Source organism: Neomonachus schauinslandi, chromosome 16 (assembly GCF_002201575.2).
Source record: "Neomonachus schauinslandi chromosome 16, ASM220157v2, whole genome shotgun sequence".
Lineage (NCBI taxonomy): Eukaryota > Metazoa > Chordata > Mammalia > Carnivora > Phocidae > Neomonachus > Neomonachus schauinslandi.
Genome location: NC_058418.1, coordinates 11,437,780 through 11,461,467, shown reverse-complemented (window position 1 = coordinate 11,461,467; position 23,688 = coordinate 11,437,780). Strand labels below are relative to the sequence as shown.

Below are 23,688 nucleotides of genomic sequence, written 5' to 3'. Positions count from 1 at the left end.
TGAGGCAGGAGGGGCTGGGGGCCTGGACTCTTGGGTCTGAGGCAGGATGGGGCTGGGGGCCTGGACTCCTGGGTCTGAGGCGGGAGGGGCTGGGGGCCTGGACTCTTGGGTCTGAGGGAGGAGGAACTGGGAGTCTGGACTCCTGGTCTGAGGGAGGAAGGTGGTGGGGGGCCTGGACTCCTGGGTCCGAGGGAGGAGGGTGCTGCAGGCTGGGTCCTAGGGAGGCAGGGCCTGGAGGCTAGCAGAGTTGGGAAGGTTAATGGAAAGGTAGAAAGGAGATAAGTGGGGTGTGGGGGGGGCTCTCCTAGACCTGACAGGCTTGGGGCCGGATGCTGCCTCTGAACCCACCAGCCCCACTTCCTGTGACAGGAAATCTAAAGGCAAATCCCCCAACCCCCCAACTCTCCCCACATAAGAAAACAAAACTCTGAACCTCCTTCCCTAAACCCGTAAGTTGCTTTCCCTCAGGGACCTGGTATCTTCCCCCTCTTCCAATCCCAGAAAATAAGGTTCGGTCCTCAGCCAGCTCATCCCCAAGCTGTGTCTCTCTTCCTTGCCCTGCATCCGTCTGTCCCTCTGGCTTTCCCTCCCCAGCCAGCTCTCTCTTGCTGTCTGTCCCTTGAATGTGCCTTAGGTCTTTGCCTCTCTTCTCCCTGTCTCCTTCCCTCTCTCCCTCCCTTCAGACCTGTCTCACTTTCCCACCAGCACTGACTCCCCTCCCCCTCAGCCACCTCGCCCTAACCCTGCTTCTGTCGCTGTCTTTCCCCTCTGTCAGTGTTTCTGCCTGTCTTCCCACATCTGGTTCTGCGGCCACCTGAGTCCTCTCGAGTCACTGTGTCATGTGCTGTCCCTCATCTCTCTCTCTCTCTCCCCCCCATCTCTTGCTGGCTCTCCCATCTTGTCTCCCTTAGAGTCTCCGCTTCCCCCTGAGTCTTCCAACCACCCTCTTCTGTGTCTTTAATTAGTCTGACTAATGCCACGAGAGCCCGTGTCAGGCGGGAAGGAGCTGTGGAGATGGGGTGGGATGGACCGGTGGGGTGGGGTGGGGGCTCCCCCCACAACCCAAAGCTATTTATAACCCTGGTTGCCTGAGACTCACCCTTCTGCCTCCTCCACAGGCCTCCTCCCTAGCACTCAATAAATGGTGGCTATGATTTTGATTATGATCATGAAACAATGATGCTTTCTGGAGTGTCCCTGCGCCATCGCATGGGTTCCCCAGAGCACACGACATTTTTATTCTCTTCCATAGAGTGTCTCTGTCCAACTTCAAGCTTAGGTAATTTAAGATTTGAGCCCTGTTAAATATTCACGTAAATAAACTTGCAAACCGACGCCAAAAAAAAAAAAAGTGATTATTACAAAAGCTAAACTTACCTAGCACTTACAGTGTGCTAGGCACTGCTCCAAGTGCTTCACATCTGAACTCACTTAACGCTCACAACCACAAGCACCCCATGCGATTAGTATTCCCATTCGAGATGGAAAACCTTCACCAGGCCACCAGCTGCAACTTCTGGGCTGGAAAACATGACTGCGCACATGGAAGGTCCATGCTCACCCCACTTGAGGTGGGGGGGGGCTGCTCAACAGAGGCAGGGAGATTCCAAAAAGCGCAAAGGAGAGGACATACGGTATGTGAGCAAATGCTCAGTGCCAGGCAGGCCCTGAATCACGCACTATGATACATATTATCTCCTTCATTCCTCATCACGGAAATACGAAACAGTAGCTAACGTTTAATACGTGCTATTAAGTATGTAGCAAGCATAACATTACTGCTTTACAGGTATTAACTCACTTAATCCTCTAAATGACTCCTGGAGGTCAGTTTTATAACTACCTTTATTTTTCGGAAGAGGAAACTGAAGCACAGCTCATCAGAGACAGAACCAGGATTCAGACCCAAGCAGTCTGGCTCCAGTTTATGCATTTAACTATCAGAATGTGCTGCTTCAGAGCATGGGGAACCCCCACCCCAACCTTAGGAAACTAAAATCTGAAACAAAGTTGGTGTCTGGGAAAGTCAGGGGTGTGTGGGCACTGTGACTTAGGCAGAAGTGCAGGTTGCTGCTCAGGCTGCTCCACAGAGGCTTAGGGCTCAAGAGAGCATTCTGGAAGGGAAGGTGGGGGGTTGGCTGCTTAGGAGATAGACGGTGAGGGGGTACCACAAAGAGTAATCATACGCTGAAGCTGTCAGATGGATCTGTAGGCAACTGAAAAGGCCTATGGCCCAGCAGAGGGGACACTGTGTGCATGGGACTGGGGGTGGTGGTGGTCAGGGAAGGTTTAGAAGGTTCTTAGAGAGGTGAGGGTCCTAGAGCAAAGCAGGCACCAGTCGGGGACTACACGGGCACCTGGATTCTATGCAAGGTTTGGGGTCTATAAGACATTGAGTGGATGACCCTGGTCCCCAAGAACCTCCGGGAGCCTTAAAGAACTTAAAATACAGAGTAGTCAAGGTAAGTCCACGAGGGGCCCTTGGAATGTATAAGGCTCCAGATTCTATTCTATTGGTAAGTTCAAACAGGTGGATCTACTCGGAGCTGAGAAGCACACCGGGTCATGATTCCATATGTAAAGCAGCCAGTCTGCGGGACCTGTGGAGACTTAAAACGGGAGAATTCTACAGGAGCATGTGGTGGTCCCAAGACCCAGGATCTACAGGGCCCAGGATTCTAGGGGGTGCTACTGACCGATGGGGACCTCACATCTATAAGAAGCCGAGTTTCCGTGGCGGGGGTACTAGCAGGAAGCTGGTGGGTCTATAGGCCCTTGTAATTTATACGGAACGTGGCGCATCTACACCAGCCCCAAATCCTACGTGGGACGTGGCGGGTCTACACGGGCCCCAAATCCTACTACACGGGACGTGGCGGTGCGCACGGCCAGGGATGATGGGGCGGACCTGCGGAGTCAGGGTCTGACGCCCGCCGGGGGCCGCATCCCTCACCTGCTCCTGGTCGTAGGAGAACCCACCGCAGCCGCCAGAACCGAAGCCTCTGCGCGCCGGCTCCGGGGTCCCCCACCCCCGCCTCCGAGTCGCTCTAGCTGCCCCAGCGTCTACCTTTGCTTCCAGCTCCACTCCTCCCGCCAGCCACTCTAGCCTGGCTGCTGCCTGGTTCTTGCCCGAGCGACTCTACTCCTCCCGCCGGCCGCTCTAGCTCTCCACGGCGCCACGCTGGCCAGAAAGGGCCACTCTGGCCTGCCTTGGAGGGCTGGCGTTTCCGTATCTCGACTGCCCTTGTCACTCTACTGTGCCCCGCCCCCCAGCCCCACTAGAGAGTGGTTCCAGCCCCCCGACCCAGGGCTCAATCCGACATCTCCGACTCGCCCCTGGCCCTTAGTCTCCGGCCTGGGTTCCCCACCCTATCTTGCTTTCCTAACTCCGGAAACAGCTGAATTTCCAAGGCGTACACTAATTTTCCCGGCACCCCCACCGCCCCGGCCGCACACTTTGTGCTGGGGCTGTAAAGCAAAACTCCTGGGTTCCAGCGTACCTTTCCCGCGGACAAGCCGTGTAACCTAGAAAAAGCAATTATTTCTTTCCGAGCCTCAGTCTTCCCACCTGTACAATGGGGGAAGATCTCCAGTTCTGTCCCCTACAACCCATCTCTCAAGCTATAATTAATGGCCCAGAAAAAGAGCTTTCCAAAAAATGCTCTCAAGCGCGCTCCGCAACTTCCAGCTTCACGGCGGCCTACGGCGTGGTTATTGACGTTTTTCTTTATCGGTGGCCCTAAAGCATGTGGGGTTGGAGGACGGTGCTTGAAAGCACCTGCAAGTTCAAATCCCAACTCCACTCGGTCTCACGGTGTGTGTAGCCTGGGACGAGTCGGTTCCGCTCCCTGAGCCTCAGTTTCCCCACCCGTACAATGGGAGTGATCGTCCGTCCTCCGCTGGACAGTTGGGAGGCCTTGACCCCGGCCTCGCACCCCTCATCCCCACTTACTGGGCACTCGGCAGGTATTAGTTCTCCTCTCTTTGCCCCCTTTGACAGATGGGAAAACTGAGTCCCGGGGAGGGGCGGCCGCTGGCTCTGAGGCCCCTGCACCGCCGGCAGCGCCCCCGCCCTCTCCCTCCTCCTCTTCACTTCCCCTGGCAGCCGAGGGGCGGGAGGCCGGGCGGGAGGCCGGGCGGGGCCAGGGACAGTGTACCTGGAGTCCGCGCGGGGACGTGACCGGCGGGGCGCCCGAGGTCGGGCTCGGCGATCCCGGGCCCTGCGTCCCGGCTCCCGCTTCCTGGCTCTGGCGGGGCAGGAAGTTGGGGCGTTTTTCCGGAGGCCCCCGCCCCGCCGCCCCTCCCCGCTTCCTGCCCGCGCCCCGCGCCCGCCCGGCACCTCCGCTTCCTTCCCCTTCTCGCCGCCCGCCCGGCCCCTCCTTTCCCCGCCTGGCGGGGGACCCGCGGCCCCGGCCCCGCCCCGGCCCCGCCCGGCTCCTCCCGGCTTTGTCCGTCTGTCTGTCCGCGGACCGCGGGCTCCACGTTTCTCGCCTCTGCCGGGTGTCCGCCATCGCCTCCCCGGCGGGGTGGGGGCCGGCTCGCCACAGCCTCCCCTGCTTTCCGTCTGGGTCTCTTGGTCTTCCTCTCTTTCTTTGCCTCGCTGTGCGTGTTTCTGTCCGCGTCCCTCTCTGTCTGCCCCTCTGTCGTCGCTCCTTTCTCCGTGGGGGGGTCTTTCCCTCCCGCTCCCGGGCCCCTGCTTCTCCGCGCTGCCCCTCCCCTCTGTCGCATCTCTTGTCTTCCCCTCTCCGGTCATTTCCCCAACCATTGCTTTCTCTAGAGTCCCAGGAGTCAGCCTCTCCGTGTCCATTTTTCTATGGATCCTTCTTTCCTTTCTCTCTCTCCTGCTTTCTCTCTGTCCCCGTATCTCTGTCATTGTCTTTCTCTTCACTTGCTCTGTGTCTCCATCACTATCTCTCTGTGTCTCGGTCTCTCTCCCCTCTCCCAGAAACCCTGCGTCCCTGTGCCCCCCAGGGCTCCCCCCATCCCCAGACGAGAGCCACAGATTCTCCAGATGCCCCTGCTGCAAGTTCTTTCCCAGAGAATAATAGGTGTGGCCTGGCTGTAGTCAGAATCGGGTACCAGCCCCACCAGACAGGCGCCTGTGTTTGTGGGACTGAAATAGGCATAAATAAATATGGTCACCTGGCTCCTTTCTGTGTCCCCTCCCTGCTCAGGAACATAGCCTAGGGTGAGATGCTTCCCCAAACACTTCCTATTTCTCTCTGGTTACCTGGCCCCAGGTGCAGGGAGTGGGCAGGGGTTGGTGGGGGGGGTGGGAGCGGGATCCTGGGTCTGAAAGAGAAGGAGGCCAGGGGCCTGGACTCCTGGGTCCCACCAGAGGAGGGGAGCATCCCCATGAGATCCATGACTCCTGCCAAGGTCTGCAGTTGGAAAGGATTTATTATCACTAAGTGGCCATGACAGAGCAGGGAGGGGGAGGTGACACGGAGGATCTACAATCAGCTCCCCTAGAGGCAGCGATTAAGGGCTCATTACCCGCTGGGTGTGGGGGGAGGCTGGGAAAAGCAGCAGGAGGAGGGCTGAATTGGGGTGTGTGCAGGGAATGAGGACAGTCTAGAGGGAAGAAGAGCAGACACACTCAAGGGGGAAGTTCAGTCAGGACACTCGCGGGGGGGGGGGCGGGAAAGATTATGAAAAGAGAACAGGAAGGGGTGAGGGGACACCAGAGCTCGCAGCACATCTGCCTGGGGGCAGCCCACAGGGTCACGGCTTCTCCAGCTGGACGTCCCCGTCTCCAATGTGGAGGCTGCCCACGTCCTGGTAGGTGCCCTGGAGGCCTCGGGAGATGTCCTCGTACATGGAGCAGTCATCCAGGTTCAGGCCCTGGGGTGAACACGTGGTGCGGGGGGAGCTCAGCGCCCTGACGCCCAGACCCCTGCCCCCAGACGGCCCCAGGGAGGACCCCCACGAGAACCCCAATGCACCTGCCCCTCACCTGTCCCCACCCACCACTCACCTCATAAAGGTTTTCATCTTCATAGTCATCCTGGGTGTCCACCCCAAACTTCATGTTCTGCCATCGTTTCTGGGAGGAGGGGGGATTGGGATCCTCAGTGAGGGGGTGTAGGGGGAGAATATGTTTTCCGAACAAACCTCCTGGATGCCCGAGAGGTGCTTTACCAGAGGGGGTAAGGGATGCACCCAAAGCCACACCGCGGGTGAGTGGCAGGTGTCTCTGGTCCCTGCCTTATTGCTCTTGCACGAATAACAGCTCTCAGAAATGGCAGTGGCGGTCCCATGGCCTAAGGCGGGTCTGTTGTAGGGTCAGAGGCTCCGGGAGAACAGCCAGCCCCCATCTTCCCTGGCTACATCTGGAGGGCCACTGCACTCCCGGTTGGGGGGGTTAGAATGAGACACCAGGGCTGGGGTGGGGGGAGAGTGAGGTATACCTGGGGGGTGGGAGGAGGGAGGACAACCCCGAGGGGAGACTGAGCAAGGATGCCCTTCTGGGCCACGCACCCTTTAAAATCCTGTCATGGAACGAATTCATGTGCCCCTCAGCCCTGTGAGGGTGCTGTCACTCTCCCATTTTAGGAGGGGACCTCAGCCTCGGAGGGCCCGGGTCCCCAGGGGCTCACCCTGAACAGCAGCAGGGTCCCAGGCACCACGGCGCAGAAGAGCAGGATGATGCCCTCGGCTGTGATGATGTTGTTCTTGGTGGCCTCTCCCATGTCCAGGAAGGGTCTGGGGAGCCGCTCTGTGAGGAGCGGGTGCTGCTCAGAGCACAGGTGTCTCCTGCCCTCCTGGCTTCCCAGCCCTGCCCCCGGCAAGGCCGAGACCCCTTGAAGACCCCCCACCCCCGCAGCGTGTGTGAGCTGGGAGCGGGGATGCCCACAATGGGTGCCCTGGATGCCCGGGGCCGGCACTCACCGCGCACGCGGAGGTAGGTGCCGCAGGACTGCTGGAAGCTGAGGACTTTATGGCTGGGGCCTTTCTCCTCCACCTGGCACCTGAACATGCCTATGTGGCTCTTGTTCACCATGTGGATGGTCAGCTCACCGTGGGGCTTTTGGCCATAGCTCCAGAACATGTCGGGCCAGGTGCCGTTGCCTTGGATGACGCGCCACCAGGTGATGTTGAGGGTGCTGTCGGGCCTGCTGCCGTTGTGCAAGCACTGCAGGTGGACCGTTTCGCCCAGGCTCACGGTCACCGAGGGCGGGCCCCCGTCCACCCACAGGGCCTGGCACCCGGGGCCTGCGGAGAGGCGGAGGAGTCGGGGACTGCGGGTGGGGACACAGGCCCCAGCCCTGGCGCCCCCCCCACCGCAGCGGCAGCACCCTGGGGTGCGTGGGGTGGGGGTGGGGGTTGAGGACACTCCTGGGGAAGAGGGTGGGGTGGGGGAGGGGGCACACAGTGTTGGGAGTGAGGCTGCCGCTGGGGGGAGAGTAGTATGGTAGTACCGAGGGGAACAGAGAGAGGGCACACCTGTGGGGGAGGAGGACATCCTGGGGGAGGAGGGTAAGACACCCTGGCGTGGGGACACACCCCTGCGGGTCCCCCACTCACCTCTCCAGCGCCACCTCTCGCCACCCTCCCCACCTGCGCTCTGTGCTTTGGCCCCACTGAACTCACAGGTGTTTGGATACTTGGCTTCCTAGTGGTAGAAGGGCCCTGTCCAGGGAGCGCCGTCCATAATCAGTTTGGGCATCACCTCCTCCTGAAGGCCTTCCAGGCTCACCTTCCCACCCTCAGCCCTGCCTGGCACCTGGTTACTTTAGCTGGTGTAGTCTTCACAAAAGCCTTAGAGGTAAGTTCTCTCATTGTCCCATTTTATAGGTGGGACAGCTGAGGCCCAGGGAGGGCAGATTGGTTGCCTGGCACACCAGGGCAGCAAAAGTGGCTGGCGTTCCAAACCCTGAGCCTTGGGGTCTGCCTTGCCCTGTGACTTCAGGCTCACCCCTCATTCTCTGCTTGTGTCAACCTGGGTCAGGAGTGAGTTCAGTTGGCGGCTGCGCTGGGGGTTAGGGGAGGGCCTCGGCAAAGTGGGTTGGCTGCTGGGGAAACCCCAGCTTCCAGCCCCCCAGGCCAGCCCACAAGGCTGGCTCAGCCTCTTCTGGAGGGAGGAGGTGGGAGGTGAGGAAGAGAGGAGGAGGAAGAGGTGGGGAAAGAGGCAGCAACCTCAGGGTCACAGCCCCACCAGCTGGTATTGCTTGGGGTAGGGGTGGGGCAGCCTGGAGGGCAGTGTTGATGAGGTGCCCCCTTTCCCAGCACTGAAAAGGGGCTCCCGACGCAGTGGGGTGACTGAGATTCAAGGCAGAGAAGGAGAAAGCTGTTTCTTCTCTCTGAAGCTGAGCGCCGCTCCCCAAGTCCCCTTCCTGCCCCTAGCTCTGGAGCTCAGTCAAGGGCAACCTTAGTTCCTTATTTTGACCTGTGGCGTTGAGGGGGGTGGGGAAGTCGTCTGTTGCCCCTGTCTCCTTCCATGTGGCTGTAGACACCCCTTCAACTTTGCTGAGCCCCCTCCGGCCTCCCCTCGGACCTGCGGCCTGCTTGGGACAGTCAAGCAGGTGGATGCAGTTTCTTCAAGGGCTTTCCCAGCACTGCGCCACCCCCCCCCACTCCACACACACACCTGCTGGCTCCTCACCCCCTGGGCAGTGCCTTTCTCTCTGCCTCTGCCCTCTCTCCAGCCTCCTCAGTCCTCCCTGCCCCGCCACCCCCCAACCCCCAGCACCAGCCTGTTAGCCACGTACCCAGGCCAACAGCAGAGATTAGGAAGAGGAGAAAGATGGTGGCGCGCAGCGCTTGGAGGACTCCAGGACCCCCAGGCATCTCTCCCAGTGGGTTGGTTAGTCTGGGTCGCAGCAGTCCTGGGGTACCAGATTCCACCTCGGCTAACCCCGCCCTACTTCCTGCCCAGTCCTGCCGGAGATGGGCTCCAATGGCCCCACTGCCGGGTCCTCCTTCAGCTGTGGGCCCCGGGGGCAGCCCCTGCCTGTGTGCTTCAGGCCCGGAGTGGAGAGAAACTGCTCCCTGCACCTGTGGCCACAATTCCCCTGGGGGGGAGGCTGCTGGGTGGGGGAAAGAGACCAGTTCAAGGCCTGGCTCGTCACCGGCCAGCCCTGGGACGGAAGCCCGAGGGAGCCAGAGTTCGAGGTGCCTGTGCCCGCAGATGGTCTGTCAGGGTGGTGGTTCTGAGCCTGCTCTCCACTCCTCACTGGCCTTAGGCAAAGCTCATCTCCTCTCTGAGCCTCCATGTCCTCCCTTCTTGGCGTCAGAATCCAGGATTTAAAGGGGTTGTGCATGCAAAGTTCTGAACACAGGGCCCAGCCCATAGTAGGTGCTCAGTAAAACGTGGCTCCTATTAATGCTCAGGACGAATAAATGGGGCAGGTCGACCAGCTCTATGACTAGGTGGTGGCTTCCTCTTCTGAGCCTTGGCATTAAAAAAAAAAAATTTTTTTTTTAAATTGTAATCTCTACTCTCAATGTGGGGCTCAAACTCACAACCCCGAGGTCAAGGGTCACACGCTCTACTGACTTGGCCAGCCGGGCACCCCAGCCTTGGCATTTTTCATCTGAGAGATGAGCATAAGAATATCTCCCCAGTGTTGTGCCATGAGATGCTGTTCCCAGCACCCAAGGAGTGAGAGCCACGATGGGCTCTTGACGTGAGTCAGCCTCCCCACAAGTGGGCAAGGTAGGCCACCCGCCATTTTACAGAAAAACAGGCCCAGAGAAATGCCATCACTCGCCGGGTGTAACACAGCTTGGGAGTGGTGGAGCAGAGATTCAGAGTCACTTGTGTGTGCCCACCTGCCGTTGGGCAGCATTTTAGGTCACGTGGAAGGAAACAGAGTCTGAGGAGTCACAGGAGTTTGTTGAGAGGTTTGTGAGCAGTTAGGGGACCATCACATGTGCACACAAGGAGACACACAGGGAAAAAATTCACCGCAGGGCGATTTTTGGTAGCAAAAGCGGAAACAAAAAGTCCATGTGCGGGAGAACGGGATGCACATGGGGTGACGTGGGCGGCCAGTAAAGTACTCAGCAGGCGAAAAGACGGAGCTCTACTCATCAACCCAGCTGCGTCTCAGAAATGACATGAAAATGACACAACACATGCAGCATGCAACAGTTGACTTGTTTTCAAAAGGGGAAACATCGGGTGCCGTTAGGGACGTGCCTCCTGGAGGTGTGAACCCATGCAGGTGAGTGACACCCAATTCCCGAGACGGGTTCCCTCTGGGGGACGGGAGGAGGGCTTTGCCTGTCTCGGCTTTAGGTCTTGTTTTACTTCTTAAGCTGGGTAGCCGGTCCACGGGTCTTTCTTACACTAATAGGCATGCTATTTTGCACGCTTGAAGCATTTCATAATTAAAAAAACAAAATGCAACTGTCATCCACACAGAGGAGCATGGGCCTCAAGAGTTCGTGATTCCTGTGTTTGCATCGCCGCTCTGTCAGCCGACTGGTTGTCTGGGCCTCAGTTTCTTCTCTGGTAATCTGGGCTCTCCGCCACCCTTGTGCTCCTCCTGAGGCTGCAAGGACACAGTTCCCCCTCTCTGGCCTGGGGGCCCTCCCCCACTCCCTTCCCTCCGGCGACCCAGGTGTTCTGTTGCGACCCTTGCTGAACAGCAGGTCACCAGCCCCTCCGTGCTTTAGTTCCTCCTTATGACCCCCCACCTAGGAAGAAACCCTGGGCTCAGATAGTGCAGCCCTAGAATTCTCCTCCATCTGCTGAGGCGGTTTCCAGGCCCTCGACTGCCCCCCAGTGGCCGCAGAGGCACAGCTGCTGGATTGCAGGCCCTCGGGCCAGACCGGCCTGCAGGGACACCACCCACCGGCCACTTAGCCAGCACTGCTGGTGTCTGCCGACCAGGTCCTGGGCCTTGCTGCCTTGCATTCGCATGTCTACTCCAAGACGTTTTCTTCCTCAGTTGACAAGGGAAACTGGAGCCCAGAACAGGGAGGGAGTGACTGGCCCAAAGCCATGCCCAGGCACATAACCCTTCAGGCCTTGTTTTTCCATTTCCCTTACTTCCATGGGGCAATGAGCTGCAGTGGCTAGAGCCTACTCGCCCAAGTTCAAATTCCAGCTTTGCCACCCCCTCGTTGTGGTACATGGGCAAACGACCCAACCTGTGACTTACTTTCCCTATACCCAAAATGCGGGTGCTTTTGGGCACCTTCACAGGGTTGCCTAATTATATTAAGTGATATATTTATTAAGTGCCTTGCACGTGATAGGCTGTTTATGGAGCTGGGAGGGATGACAGCTTCATTCCCCACCGGATGTGGGACTCTGGTTTGATTTTTTCCATCCTGAACACCAAGTAACTGGTTGTGTGCTTGGTGCACTGCTCTGAGCCAAGACACTATTGATATGGTGACTCTGCAGGTCCCTCAGAAGTGACACAGACAAGCAGCGGAGGGCTCAAAGGGGGAGTAAGTTGCTCAGGATTGCAGAGAATTAGGGTCAGAGCTGGAAGGTTATTGAACACGAGTCACTTGAGTTCAAAGCCCAGGCTTCGCACTGGAAGTAAATGGGTCCAGTAACTTGGGCTGGGGGAAATCGGGAGACTTGGCCGAGCCAGCTCAGGCTCTGCTTCGTGTTCCCCGAGGAGGAGGTGGGTTTGGAAGCATGGGGCCAATTCTCCAGGCTCAGCTTTCTGGGGTCTGGCACATGCCCACTTGGTGCCCTTCAGAGCTCCCACCCCAGCTGCACCGAGAGCCAACTGCCATGCAGGACCGTAGAGGCGGTGCCGCCCAACGGCCCAGCCCAACCTCTGCGCAGGAGCCTCACACAACCCTCCCTGCGGGCAGTGGTGGGTGTGGGAAGTGGCACCGCATCCCAACTCCGGGCAGGGACAACTAGCTCCAGAAGGTGCACACCAGGGACCCTCAAGGAGCCACCAGGAGTGAAAGCTGGCTGTCCCAAGTCTACCTCCTTTAGGGAAGAAGCCACTTGCCCCTCCCACTTTGTTCCAGCAGGGGACAGAGAGCCACCTCTGCAGTGCAGGCCCCAACTGGGGCCACCGCTTCAACAGCCACTCTTTTCGGTTTCTCATCTTACTGAGAACTGCAAAGGCAGGATGTGGGGGGAAGGGCGAGAGCCTCCAGGTCCCGGCCCCACCCAACCACCAGCCCAGCTGGGGCACAGGGCCCACTAGGGGTAGAAGGGCTTCAGTTGGGAAGGCTGGGCCTCAGGCTCTAGTGGCTCTTGGTGCCACAGCCCCCCAGGTCCCCCCTTTCACGAGGGAAGAAGTGCTGTGCAGTGCTCCTTCCTCCTGCCCCGCAATGGAAGGGGAGAGCCAGTCAGAGACCCAGACCAGGATTACGAACGAGGCAATTTATTGACCCAGCATTTGTTCTAATGCTTCTTGTTGGCAGCTGCCACCTGCAGGAAAAGATGGGGAAGTAATCAGGATGGGCCGTGGGGTCTGTGTTCGGGCACTCTGGAGCAGCTACCCACCACCCGAGGGACACCAGCCAACTGGATTTGTGGCCTGACATGCGTTCATCCGATCTGATCCCTACAACCTCAGGCACGTCCTCATTTTACAGAAGCGTCAACTGGGACTCAAAGACAGGAAGTGGGATTGCAACGCCCACTGCCCTGTCACCCACACGGATGTCCGTGCCAGGCTCTGCCCTGCCCTGGAAGAGTTCACCAGCTCCTCCAGGCCGCCCCCAGACGCCCCGGGGGCGGACACCTTCTATTCTCTTCTGCTCCTGGACTAAGTGACTAAGCCCTCTCCAAAGCTCCTACGAGGCCTGAGTCAATGATAAAGAAGAAAACCAACAATGGGTTCACGCCTGGCCCTGGGGGCTCCCGCTGCTGTAGCTCACTGAGCCCTCACTACCACCCTCTGAGGCTGGCAAGAGGAGACTGCTCCACAGACGGGGAGATTGGCTCCAGGCAAACGGACTCTGCCCCAAGGTGTCCAGCCAGACAGTCATCTGGACGGAGACCTGAGTTCTGAGCTGGCTTGCCTCCCCCTCTCCAAAGCCTTCCCATCTGGTGCTCAGCAAGCATGAAGAATAGGAGGAAACAGTGCAGCCAGAATCCTAAGAAGGCTGACCTGGGAAGAGGGAGTTGTGTGTGCAGGAACATGTCCTGCATGAGAAACAAGCCCAGCTGCACTCCAGCACCCACATTTCCAACCAGCTCTAGCAGGAAGTCAGTCAGAAATGTTCTTTCTCCTGCACCCGCCACCCCCGCCCCACCACAGGCCAGCCCTCCTCTGACCCCCACCAGGCTGGGCTGTGACCTCCAGAGGAGGAAACTCTGATCTAACAAAGCCCAGGCTCTGAAAATTCCCCGGGCAGTGACTAAGGGACCCAGCCCTGGCACACCCAGGCCTCACCTGTCCAGCGATTCTGTCCAGATCTCTCTGTCCCTGAGGTGTCAGTTTGCGGCCCCTGTGGGAGAACAGTCAAGCAGCCCCCCATTAGTGCAGGCTCTCAGCCCTGTCGCTGCCAGGCCCCTCCTAGATGTGAGCCAGGCTTCCCAAGAAGGCACCTGGCCATGGGACCACATGACAGCAGCCAAGTCCCACTGAGGGCCCCGGTCGGCTGCATTCTAACGAGCTGGGGGCAGGAGTGGGAGCCCCCCTGGGAGCTGCCGGGGTGTCGTTTGTGCAAGCATTAGATCAAAAGCCCCGAAAAATCAATTGGGAAAAGTTAACGAGCAGGCTAATGAAAGCGGACAGTCGCCAAATTACCTTCCTGGAGCTCAGGGTAGTCAGCCAGAGAGGTCGGGGTGAGGCCCCTCACTGTTCGCTTTTCTGCACAATCCCCTGCCTGCCTGAGGGGCAGCTGCACACCGTGCAGGACAGACCTGGCACCTCTCCATGTGGGGAAGGATGGCTCTAGACAACTTCATTACAGGTGATCTGACCCCAAGTCTCCTCACCACCCGTTCCCAGCCATCCCCCTGCCCCTGCTTACCCATCTTGGTCCTTTTCCACCATTTTCAGCCCCTCTAGGGCTTGAAGGACCCTGCGGGCCACGCTCTTGGAGCCTCTGCTGAAGTGGCTGGGCATGACCCCGTTTCTCTGACGTCCCCCGTAGATCTTGGTCATGGAGCCGACCCCAGCGCCGCCCCGGAGGTACAGGTGCCGTGCTGTGGAAGCTGGGGGGGGGGGGGGCGGGGGCGGTGGGCAGGAGATGTGAGGACCCTTCTCCAGCACAGAAGACTCCTCTCCACAGTTGAGGCAGGCCGAGGGAAGGGCCTTGCTCGAGGTCACACACCTATCAATTGTGTGTGTGTGGCCACTAATTCTTCCCATTATATAGCCTGCGGAACGGAGAACACACACCAAGACCCAGTACCAGGCCCCCGCCGCTAGCTATCCTGCAGCTAAGCTTCCCTGCACCCTGTGCCCAGCTGGGGAGACCAGAGGGCCTGCCACAGCTGTGCTGCTGTGAGGGAGGACTCTGTCCTGCGGGTAGACCCTAGCGAATGCTTAAGCCGTGACTGTCCATCTCCACATGCCCAGGCCCGAGGGACAGCAGGGCAATGCGAAGGGCCATGCCGCCACCTGAGTGCAGCTCCCCGAGCCCCTCAGCCCCGGAGAACTCAGGGCTAGAGCGGACACCCCATGCAACCTGGAATGGGGATACCCCCACGGACACAGGGTTCTCATCCCTAGCCTGGCTTGGGCAAGTCCCCGGTCCCTCACTGTTCTGTTCAACAGGACCGCTTCTCCACCGGGTCCTGTGCCATCTGCTCTTCGTTCTCTCCCCCAAGGCAGTAAGATGGCCTCAGGACCCGGCCTGATGGTATGGCCTTGGCAAGTCACTCACCCTCATCTGAGAATCAGGAGTAACAGTCCCTGAGAAGAGCGTGGCTGTGAGCACTGCCCAGGTGTCTACTATTCTCCTTCACAGAAAAGCAAACAGGCTCCGGAGGATACTCACTGGCCTCATGTCACACAGCTCTGAGGGACAGCCCCTCCAGACCGTTCAGGCTTTCTACCTCAGGGGGCCGCTGCAATGTGGAGGCATTAGGGCCTGATACAGGGACTCCAGGTCATTCCAGGGCCCCTAGAGCCCAGCACGTAAGCTTTAGTTCTACAGATCAGAGGGGGACTCAGGATTCACTCCGTCAGTAACTACTTACTCCTAAGAGCTGGTGCCAGGCCATGTCCATGACCCTCCAGTGTGGCCAGCTCGGGGTGGGGGTGAAGTGGGTACTCCTCCCCTCAGCCTGCCCCTCCCAGAGTACTTCTTCCACACCACTTGTTCCCCACCCCCACCCCCGTAAGATGGTCTCCGGATACAGCCACGGCTTTGGGAGCCACAGCACAGCCGAAACTCTCCCCACCTATCAGGACCACCATACAACCGCTCCTCAGTTTCACTGCTTCCGGCCTCTGCTCACTTTAAAACTCTTCTCCTTGGTTCTTCCTACCCCACCACACCTCCAAGACCAAAACTCCCCTTCCAGTGATATCACTGGAGAACTCCAGACTTTAAGACCAGCTCGCATGCCCAACACCTACCACCCTTCCTCTCGAGCCTGTCCCAGGCTACGCCCTGACCGGGCTGGAGAGCTGCTCTCCCACTTGGGCTGTACCCAGGGCTGGGGAGAGCAGGACATCCTCACGAAGGGGGTGAGATGAATACTCCTAAACACACAGACGCCCAGGAGATGCCTGGCCAAGACCGGACCAATGTTCCGCCCGGTTCTCATCTGGGCTTCATGAAAAGGGGTGGCCAACCCCTGGGCTGTCTGGTAACATAGGGTCTGGATCCCAGCACTGCTCCTCATCAGCTGTTCAGAGTCCACCCCGGATTCAGGTGGTCTGGGCCACGGTACCTAAAGGGCACGACTTCCTTAAATCCCGAGGAGTGGCAGAGAATAAGCTCCAGCCAAGTTCAACGTATCAGTTTCTTCAAGGAAGGGATGGTGGGCTCCGTTAATTTTTTTTTAAAGCTGCATAAAACTACCTGGTGTGGTGTCAGACGTCACGAGCCTAGGTGTCCCCCAACCCAACCCGGTTGATAATGATTTTCCTGACCCATTACAAGGCAGAGTGTTAAACTCCACAAACTGAAAAGGTATTACAGTCGAAATACACGAGTTCTACAAAATATTGACCTGTTTTCCACACCCCCCCCGACCCCACTTGAGACCCAGGTCTCAATCCCTTTGAAGTGGAGTTGTAGCATCACAAATCCAGGCCATCCTAGCTGCTGTTTATGAGGGTCACAGCGAGCCAGGTGTCATCACAATTGGCTTCTCCTTAAGTCCCTCTGAAGGCTTTCTGCTGTGCTCCTCTTGGGAAATCCCGTCCCTAGTAACCACTAGTCACTCCACACCTCCAACCGTTAAGGAGGGACCAGCACCGGGCTGCCAGCTGGAGGACGGTCACAAGGGAGGGTGCACTGGAGCACCGCAGCCCAACGAAGCTGCACAAGCGTCTTTGCAGCTCAGCGTCTCAACAGCTGGCTTTAAGTTCAGATCTGTGATCCCGTCCTGACCTACAGAGTCACAAAGTGGGGAAAGGAGGCCTCCCAGATAGATCTTGCCCTCAACCCTTCTCCGCTAAGCTTTTTTTTTTTTTTAAAGATTTTACTTATTCATTTATTTGAGAGAGTGAGAGAGAGAGCACATGAGAGGGGGGAAGGTCAGAGGGAGAAGCAGACTCCCTGCCGAGCAGGGAGCCCGATGTGGGACTCGATCCCGGGACTCCAGGATCATGACCTGAGCCCAAGGCAGTCGCTTAACCAACTGAGCCACCCAGGCGCCCCGCTAAGCTTCTAAGGACAGAATCACTTTCCCGACCTTGTCACCCCTTAACTTGTTCCTGCACAGTCTCCAAGGCCTTGATCCTGACACTAACACAGCAGGGGGCAGAGAGGACCAGGTTCCATCCTATAGTAAATAAAACGCGTTCAGATGTCCCAATTCAGAGCTGCTTGCTGACAAGACACAATGGGAGTCTCCCCTCCCTCCCTCCCAAGCAGGACCTTCTGAGAATTGAAAAGTCAAGAGACTTGCCCAAGGCGACACTGCAACACCCCCTTCACAAAACCCTACGATGGTCTTTCCTTGACGCTGCCCCTCCTCTTAGAGCAGCTCCTGACACAGGTTCTTTCTAGCCCTACCTACCTCACCCTTCACCACTGTGCCTTGGTACTTCTTACTCCTATAGCTCTGTCCCTTTTCCAGAGCACCCTCAGGTGGGCTCTGCCATTTGCCTTGTTTTTATCACCCCCACCCCCACCAGAGATCAGCACCTGTCACTCCATGAAGTCAATCCCCACACCACCTACTGCCAGAGCTCAGCCTCCCAGGACAGACCACTGCCCCACTGTGCTTGGTTCCAGACCCCCGAGGGGACAAAAGGCCAAGGCCCCATAATCCAGAGAAGGAATAAAGCAAATACAGCACAGACTCTGGTTTTGGAGTTAGTGTGCCATGCTCTCTCTCAGGGTCATTTCACCTGTTTGTACCTCAGTTTCCTCTTTGGTAATGAAGTATCTTCTATGACTTGACTTGTTCAGAGTATGAGCTAACCCTAACTAGGTGGGAGCACTCCAGGCTAGCAAACTTCTCCTATAAAGGGACAAAGTCAGTATTTTTTTTTTTTTTTTTTAAGATTTTATTTCTTTGACAGAGAGAGACACAGCAAGTGAGGGAACACAAGCAGGGGGAGTGGGAGAGGGAGAAGCAGGCTTCCCGCCGAGCAGGGAGCCCGATGCGGGGCTCGATCCCAGGACCCTGGGATCATGATCTGAGCCGAAGGCAGACGCTTAAGGACTGAGCGACCCAGGCGCCCCAAGGGTCAAAGTCAGTATTTTCGGTTTTGTAGGCCACGTGGTCTGTCACAACTGCAACTCTGCCTCTGGTGTGGATGTAAACAAATAGGCATGGTGGTGTCCCAACAAAAAGGTACTTAACAGACCTGGGTCTAGAACCCCCATACTATGCCACTAAGGCAGCTGGGAAAGTGAGGTCAAAAAAGGAGTTTGGGAAACACCTGGGTGGCTCAGTCGGTTAGGTGTCTGCCTTCGGCTCGGGTCGTGATCCCGGGGTCCTGGGATCGAGCCCTGCATCAGGCTGCAAATAAATAAATAAAAAATCTTAAAAAGGCATTTGGGAATCTTAAAAAAGGGAGACCAGGAGGGCAGGTAGAAGATGTACACTCAGTGTGAGTTGCCAGAGAAGGGGCATAGTGGGCAGAAAAGGACCACAGCCACAATAAGACTCATCTATGTGTACTGCCCAGAGTCTTTATCTAATTTCCCACTTATCTTTCCCCATCTACAAAAACATAAAGTATGAAATGAGCCAAGGGAAGAGAGCTGGAAACCCCGCCTCAAGTGATGGCATGGGAGTGGCAGACTGTGGCATCACTAGCTGACATGTTACTTGACCTTCCTGACAACCACCATGAAACAGAAACCACCAGTACTACCTGGGAGATTTTTGGTAAAACAGATTAAGCAAAATACATATATTTACCTGACCATAAGAAAAAGCTAGTAGAATTTCTCATTTTAGATCCAAAGCTGCCTTGACCAACTGATTCTTGGGGCACTGCCAAAGAACATTCAGGGCCAGGCAGCCTTGCTTCCCAAGACGGGTAGATGGGGTGGTGGTCTCATTCAGGCTCCAACACTGATGTGCCCGGGGAAGTCACATCAGCTTCCCTCCACCAGCTCCATTTTCTTTTTTTTTCCCCCAAGATTTTTTTATTATTATTATTTATTTATTTGACAGAGACACAGCGAGAGAGGGAACACAAGCAGGGGGAGTGGGAGAGGGAGAAGCAGGATTCCTGCTGAGCAGAGAGCCCGATGCGGGGCTTGATCCCAGGACCCTGGGATCATGACCTGAGCCGAAGGCAGACGCTTAACGACTGAGCCACGCAGGCGTCCCCTCCCCCCATTTTCTTTCTAAAAGCACAGCAGCGATTCCCACCATATGCCACTCACCCTACCCACACGAGAGTTGACAGTTTCATCCTCAGGGGTCTGAGGCTGTGGCCGAGTCATGTTGGCCCCTGTGCCCAGTCTAGAGCCTAAATTAGAGTGGATCTCATGACACTTCACGCATGAGTGCACCACAAATCTACGAAACGCTCCGTGTTCTGAAGTACCAAGGCAACTTGTACCGAGGCCAACTCTTCTCAAGGTCTTCCTGAAGTTTTCTCAATGCTTGCTTCCCACATACTTCCTATCTGGAGACAAGCTTTGGCCAGGAGGGAGCCCCTATGTCACAGAGGAAGGTTGATAGTTGCAGAGGCTGAGGGCCCTTAGTGAAGGCCTGTGCAAAGGCTGCCACCTGAACAATCTTGCACTGACCCCTCCACCCTCCAATCCCTAAGTTAGGCCTTCGTGGGGTGACAGCTTGGAGAAACTTGAAATGTCAAGGACAGGTGAAAATTAGCACTGTGCTATCAGATGCTACATTTAAGTCATTCCTTCCAAGGTGTCATCACTGGGACACTAATAAAGAGAGGGGGCTGCCATGGTTACAGGGTGACCATAAGGCCTTCTTTTAGGCACTTGAGACTTACGAAGATTTAGAGCAAGGAGGGACCTGGCCAGACCTTAACCTCTTAGGAATAACTTACTAGAGAGACAAGGAAAAAGCTGGCCTGATGATCTGAATAAAAACAAGACCTTTAACTTTTCTTGAAAGATTGCCCTCCCATAGGTACAGTTTATAGCATTTTAACAGCCATAAGCTCATCTGATTCCCACTACAATCCTGCAATGGTACAGTCATAGCCCCATTTTAGAGAGGACCACAAGAGGCACACACAGATGGAGGTCACACAGTTAAGCAGTAGAGAAGAATTTGAGTCTAGACCCCATGAACATAGAAAGATAAATGCCTCCCTCTAAAACACACCACCTTTAAGTAAAATACGAACACTCATTTGACCCTGCATTTCCGTGGAGGCTCAGAAGAAGCCACCAGTCCTTACATAAACCTCCTACAAATGAAGAAACGGATTCAGAATGTGAAGTTATTGAGTGTCACACAAGCACGCAGAGACAGTCTGAGGTTTCTCCTCACACTGTAGGTCAACTATAAAGAGTTTCACCTCTCTTGCAATCTTGGGCTCACAGACAAAATGGGGAGATATGGTCCGTGCCACAGGTCACCCAGGCCCCAACTCCCCAGAGGCCCCAGTTCCTCACCAGCTCGTGTGTAGAACCAGTTTTCATCGTAGGGAGCAAGCTCTTTATGCTTGGCCAGCTTGACAGTGTCCACCCATTCAGGGACTTTCAGCTTCCCAGACCTGGGACCAACAGTGAGAAAGGCACGATTCAGGAGTCTGCACAAACTCCACCCCCCAATCCCCTCTGCTCAGCACAACTGTAGGTTACCAGGAACCCCATGTGTCCCAGAATACAAAGCATCTGAAACCCAGCTACAAGCCAAACCCAGGCCTCACGCAGACAAGCGGACTCCACTCTGAGACCTCACACAAGCCCCCCCCCCCGCCCCCGCCCCGGGGAGAGAAACAACGCCTGCCAAGGAGCCAGGCAAAGACCACAGCCTCCATCCGCCGTGAAGCCCCGGTCCCCACACTCACTTTTTGAGGAAGGCTGCCAGAGCTCTGACGAACTCCTGCTGGTTCACGTCTTTTACAGTAACTCCAGGCATCTGAGACAGAAGGAACAAGCATGTGAGCTCAGGACCAGTGCAGACGACTGAGAGGAGCCGGGACCTCGCTCCCACGCGACTGAAACCGCCGCACTCCCGTTACTTCCCAAGGTCCCGCTTCGGGACTGGGCCCTAAAGGCCCCGGAGCCTGTGGGTGCTCGAGTTCACCGCCGCTCACGGTCTCTGCGGGTCGCACAAGCACGGCCTGGCGCCGTTGTGGAAACGCTAGAAGACCCCAGCCCCCGAATCGGGGGCGCTCCCCGCAGCCACGCCGCCCACCTGGCCCAGTCTCGGTTCCCGGACCGCGCCGACCGGGCATGTCCGGGCCTGCCGCTCGCACGTGGCTGCGGCTCCAGGGGGCGGGGCGGCCCCACGCAGTCGCCCCGGAGCCCGCCGGCACGCGCTCCCGGGTGGGGAGTCGGGCCCTGACGCCCCGCGCCCAGCCCGAACCGGAGCGCCCGCCCTACCGTGCGGCCTCCGCGCTGCCAGCCAGGGGAAAGGGAGCAACGGGGTTTCCCGGGCGCACAAGTCGGGCGTCGGGTCTCGCGAGAGGTCTGAGCGCTCGCGAGAGCGGGGCCAGAAGAGCAGCCCCGCCTCTCTCAGGGCGACTGCGGCTTCGCCGCGGCGGAGGTGGGAGGGTGTGTGGTGATGAGGCGGGCTGGCGAAGGGAAAAGCGAAGGGCGAGGGGATGGAGGCGTGCTTCTTCCCCGCCCTTTCCTCTCCCGGAGCGAAGTAAAGCTCCCGTGCTGAGCTGGGGGTGTGTGGCTTCGTTTGCGTCGATCGTGGCGGAAGGAACAGCGGCGGAGAGACGGTGGTGGCGGAAGTTGTGGGCCATTTGGATGGGCAGGAAAGAGGGACCCGACCACTGCCCGCGCCCCCGCGGTGCAACCCCCTCTCTGGGTGGCTTTTCGGGCCGGAAGTGGGGGGTAGTAAGGGCGGAACTGTGATGGGGGACCCAGCGGTGGAGCAAAGAGGAAATGTGTTCGACCGCCAGTCCTCGCGAGAGCAGGAGGCGCCGGACCACCCCTGTTAGGGCGGAAACTGCTTCATCACGGCTCAGGGCACCGCAGTGGGAACGAGGCACCGCAGGGGTGGGGGGAGACCAGGGCAGGGACAAAGAGGCGGAGGCGGGACCGTCGGAGAAGTTAGTGCAGCTCTGCCTCCTAGTGCCTGAATCTGTTCGCTCAGCGCTTTGGGTTTGTTTTGCCCACTTAGAGTCTATCCACTTCACTGGCCTTTCAACGCTTCATTCTCTCCGTCAAGAAAAAGAAAATACGGGCGCCTGAGTGGCTCAGTCGTTGAGCGTCTGCCTTCGGCTCAGGTCATGATCCCAGGGTCCTGGGATCGAGCCCCGCATCGGGCTCCCTGCTCCGCGGGAGGCCTGCTTCTCCCTCTCCCACTCCCCCTGCTTGTGTTCCTGCTCTCGCTGTCTGTCAAATAAATAAATCTTAAAAAAAAAAAAAAAAAAGAAAGAAAGAAAATACAATTTAAATGGATATACCGAAATCCCGTTTGTTTGCCACTTTTAAGTGACTGCTCCTCTACATGGTGTATCAAATTAATTACATCAGCAAATATTTTTTTGTGTGCCTCCTCTGTGCCAGGCACGGATAAACGTTATGTAGTGTTACATGTGTAATCTAATTTAATCCTTGTAGGGTCCAACAACCAAAAACAGAAGGGACACACTTGTTGTCCAATAAAATTGTTAACCTGGGGCGCCTGCGTGGCTCAGATGGTTAAGCGTCTGCCTTCGGCTTAGGTCATGATCCCAGCGTCCTGGGATCGAGTCCCGCATGGGGCTCTCTGATCTGCTTCTCCCTCTGCCTCTCTCTCTTATGAATAAATAAAATCTTGAAAAAAATTGTTAACTTGCTACAAAAGGGAGACACTTAAATTCGTGTGGCTATTATGTTGAAAAGACGAAGTTGAAAAACATCAGAGCAAATAATATTAATTTTTTCCACAGTGAGATATTGTGTATGCAAAATGCCTTGGTTATTAACAAGCCAATATGATATACCAGTATCTGTTAAAAAATTAAAACCAACTATTTTAGTTGGTTCAGGCTACTATAACAAAATACCATAGACAGTGGCTTATAAACAACAGAAATTTATTTCCCATAGTTCTGGAGGCTGGGAAAGTCCAAAATCAAAGTGCCAGCAGATCTAGTGTCTGGTGAGGGCCAGCTTCCTGGTTCATGTCCTCACATGGCAAAAAGGTGAGTGAGTGAGCTCTTTGGGGGAATATTTTATTAGGGCACTAATCCCTTCCAAAGGCACCACCTTCAAATACCATCACAAGTGGAAATTAGGTTTCAGTGTAGGAATTTTGGGGGGTGACACAAACATTCAGTCTAGAATATAAACCATCCTTCTAAGCATGATAACATCATGTATTTAGATTCATGCGGAATGTTGAAACGCATTTCACACTTGAAAATAGTTTCAGTATCTCAGATTTTCCCCCCAAAATCAACATCTGTGTGTTTGAATATGTAAGTTGTATGCATGTGTAACTATAAATGTCCATATACTTGGGTAATTTATATTCACTTTTTATACATTTTTTATGTACGTTTTAAAAAAGATTTTATTTATTTATTTGTCAGAGAGAGCACAAGCAGGGGGAGCGGCAGGCAGAGGGAGAAGCAGGCTCCCAGCTGAGCAAGGAGCCCCATGCAGGACTCAATCCCAGGACCCTGGGATCATGACCTGAGCAGACGCTTAACCCACCGAGCCACCCAGGTGTCCCTTGATGTACATCAGTGCTGAATCATTTAAGTTTAATTCACTTGAGTCAATTTACTAAATGTTTCTTTTTTCAAAAAAAGAGCTCTCCAGAGGAACTGTGTAGTGTGCCTCACCAAACAAAGGAAGACACGGGGTTAATACAGTTTTTAGGGAAGAATGAAGGTTAGGTAAAACTTATATTAAGCAGAGCTTTGATGGACTCAAGGCAAAGCAGATCCTATGTAATAGAGTCAACATCATGCCCGGGCTGAGAAGTAGACACAGGGTCCTGTTTCTTCAGAAATTATAGGGTTAAGATAAATGTGCAATCTCCAGAAATCCCTCCTCTGAAACTCTGCA

At 56.3% G+C, this 23,688-nt stretch overlaps 3 protein-coding genes across 7 annotated transcripts in view; all 3 read right to left on the bottom strand.

The window, feature by feature from the left end:
- ARHGEF1 (Rho guanine nucleotide exchange factor 1) overlaps positions 1-4,305 on the bottom strand; it is an 18,677-nt gene extending 14,372 nt beyond the window's left edge. Inside the window, exon 1 of one of the 3 annotated variants that reach the window (XM_021692242.2) lies at positions 4,158-4,305. The gene's annotated coding sequence lies outside the window, so the exon portion shown is untranslated. Of the gene's footprint in view, positions 1-2,953; positions 3,005-4,157 lie in introns of those variants that run through there. The other 2 variants (XM_021692244.2, XM_021692243.2) reach the window with 2 other exon arrangements.
- Positions 4,306-5,392: 1,087 nt separating this feature from the next.
- On the bottom strand, positions 5,393-8,871 carry CD79A (CD79a molecule). 2 transcript variants are annotated; one of them, XM_021692250.1, is made up of 5 exons: positions 8,712-8,871; positions 6,892-7,215; positions 6,600-6,718; positions 5,978-6,046; positions 5,393-5,844 (listed from the first exon to the last, which is right to left on the bottom strand). In XM_021692250.1, the coding sequence occupies exons 1-5, from the start codon at positions 8,788-8,790 to the stop codon at positions 5,725-5,727; spliced, it is 711 nt and encodes a 236-aa protein (XP_021547925.1). In that variant the 5' UTR covers positions 8,791-8,871; the 3' UTR covers positions 5,393-5,724. The 2 variants fall into 2 exon arrangements, with proteins under 2 accessions (XP_021547925.1, XP_044778229.1); XM_044922294.1 differs by having other exon boundaries at positions 5,659-5,844; positions 7,021-7,215; positions 8,712-8,827.
- A 3,424-nt stretch (positions 8,872-12,295) lies between these two features.
- RPS19 (ribosomal protein S19) lies at positions 12,296-21,207 on the bottom strand. Of its 2 annotated transcripts, none has more exons than XM_021692256.1 (6): positions 21,061-21,207; positions 20,523-20,593; positions 20,125-20,225; positions 13,912-14,095; positions 13,329-13,383; positions 12,296-12,358 (listed from the first exon to the last, which is right to left on the bottom strand). In XM_021692256.1, exons 2-6 carry the CDS (start codon positions 20,591-20,593, stop codon positions 12,332-12,334), a joined length of 438 nt encoding a protein of 145 aa, XP_021547931.1. In that variant the 5' UTR covers positions 21,061-21,207; the 3' UTR covers positions 12,296-12,331. The 2 variants fall into 2 exon arrangements, with proteins under 2 accessions (XP_021547931.1, XP_044767243.1); XM_044911308.1 differs by lacking the exon at positions 21,061-21,207 and adding an exon at positions 20,688-20,736.
- Between the last annotated feature and the right edge of the window lie 2,481 nt (positions 21,208-23,688).

What these genes read in the sequence shown, in the direction of transcription:
- RPS19 (XM_021692256.1), bottom strand. Translation starts at nt 20,593, where the DNA reads ATGCCTGGAGTTACTGTAAAAGACGTGAACCAGCAGGAGTTCGTCAGA. An exon ending in CTGGTTCTACACACGAGCTG is followed by an intron (nt 14,096 to 20,124) that starts GTGAGGAACTGG and finishes CCCCCCCCCCAG; the next exon opens with CTTCCACAGCACGGCACCTG. An exon ending in GTGGAAAAGGACCAAGATGG is followed by an intron (nt 13,384 to 13,911) that starts GTAAGCAGGGGC and finishes GTTCTCCCACAG; the next exon opens with GGGCCGCAAACTGACACCTC.
- CD79A (XM_021692250.1), bottom strand. Translation starts at nt 8,790, where the DNA reads ATGCCTGGGGGTCCTGGAGTCCTCCAAGCGCTGCGCGCCACCATCTTT. An exon ending in GGACCCTGCTGCTGTTCAGG is followed by an intron (nt 6,047 to 6,599) that starts GTGAGCCCCTGG and finishes CCCTCCTCCCAG; the next exon opens with AAACGATGGCAGAACATGAA. An exon ending in AAGATGAAAACCTTTATGAG is followed by an intron (nt 5,845 to 5,977) that starts GTGAGTGGTGGG and finishes TGTTCACCCCAG; the next exon opens with GGCCTGAACCTGGATGACTG.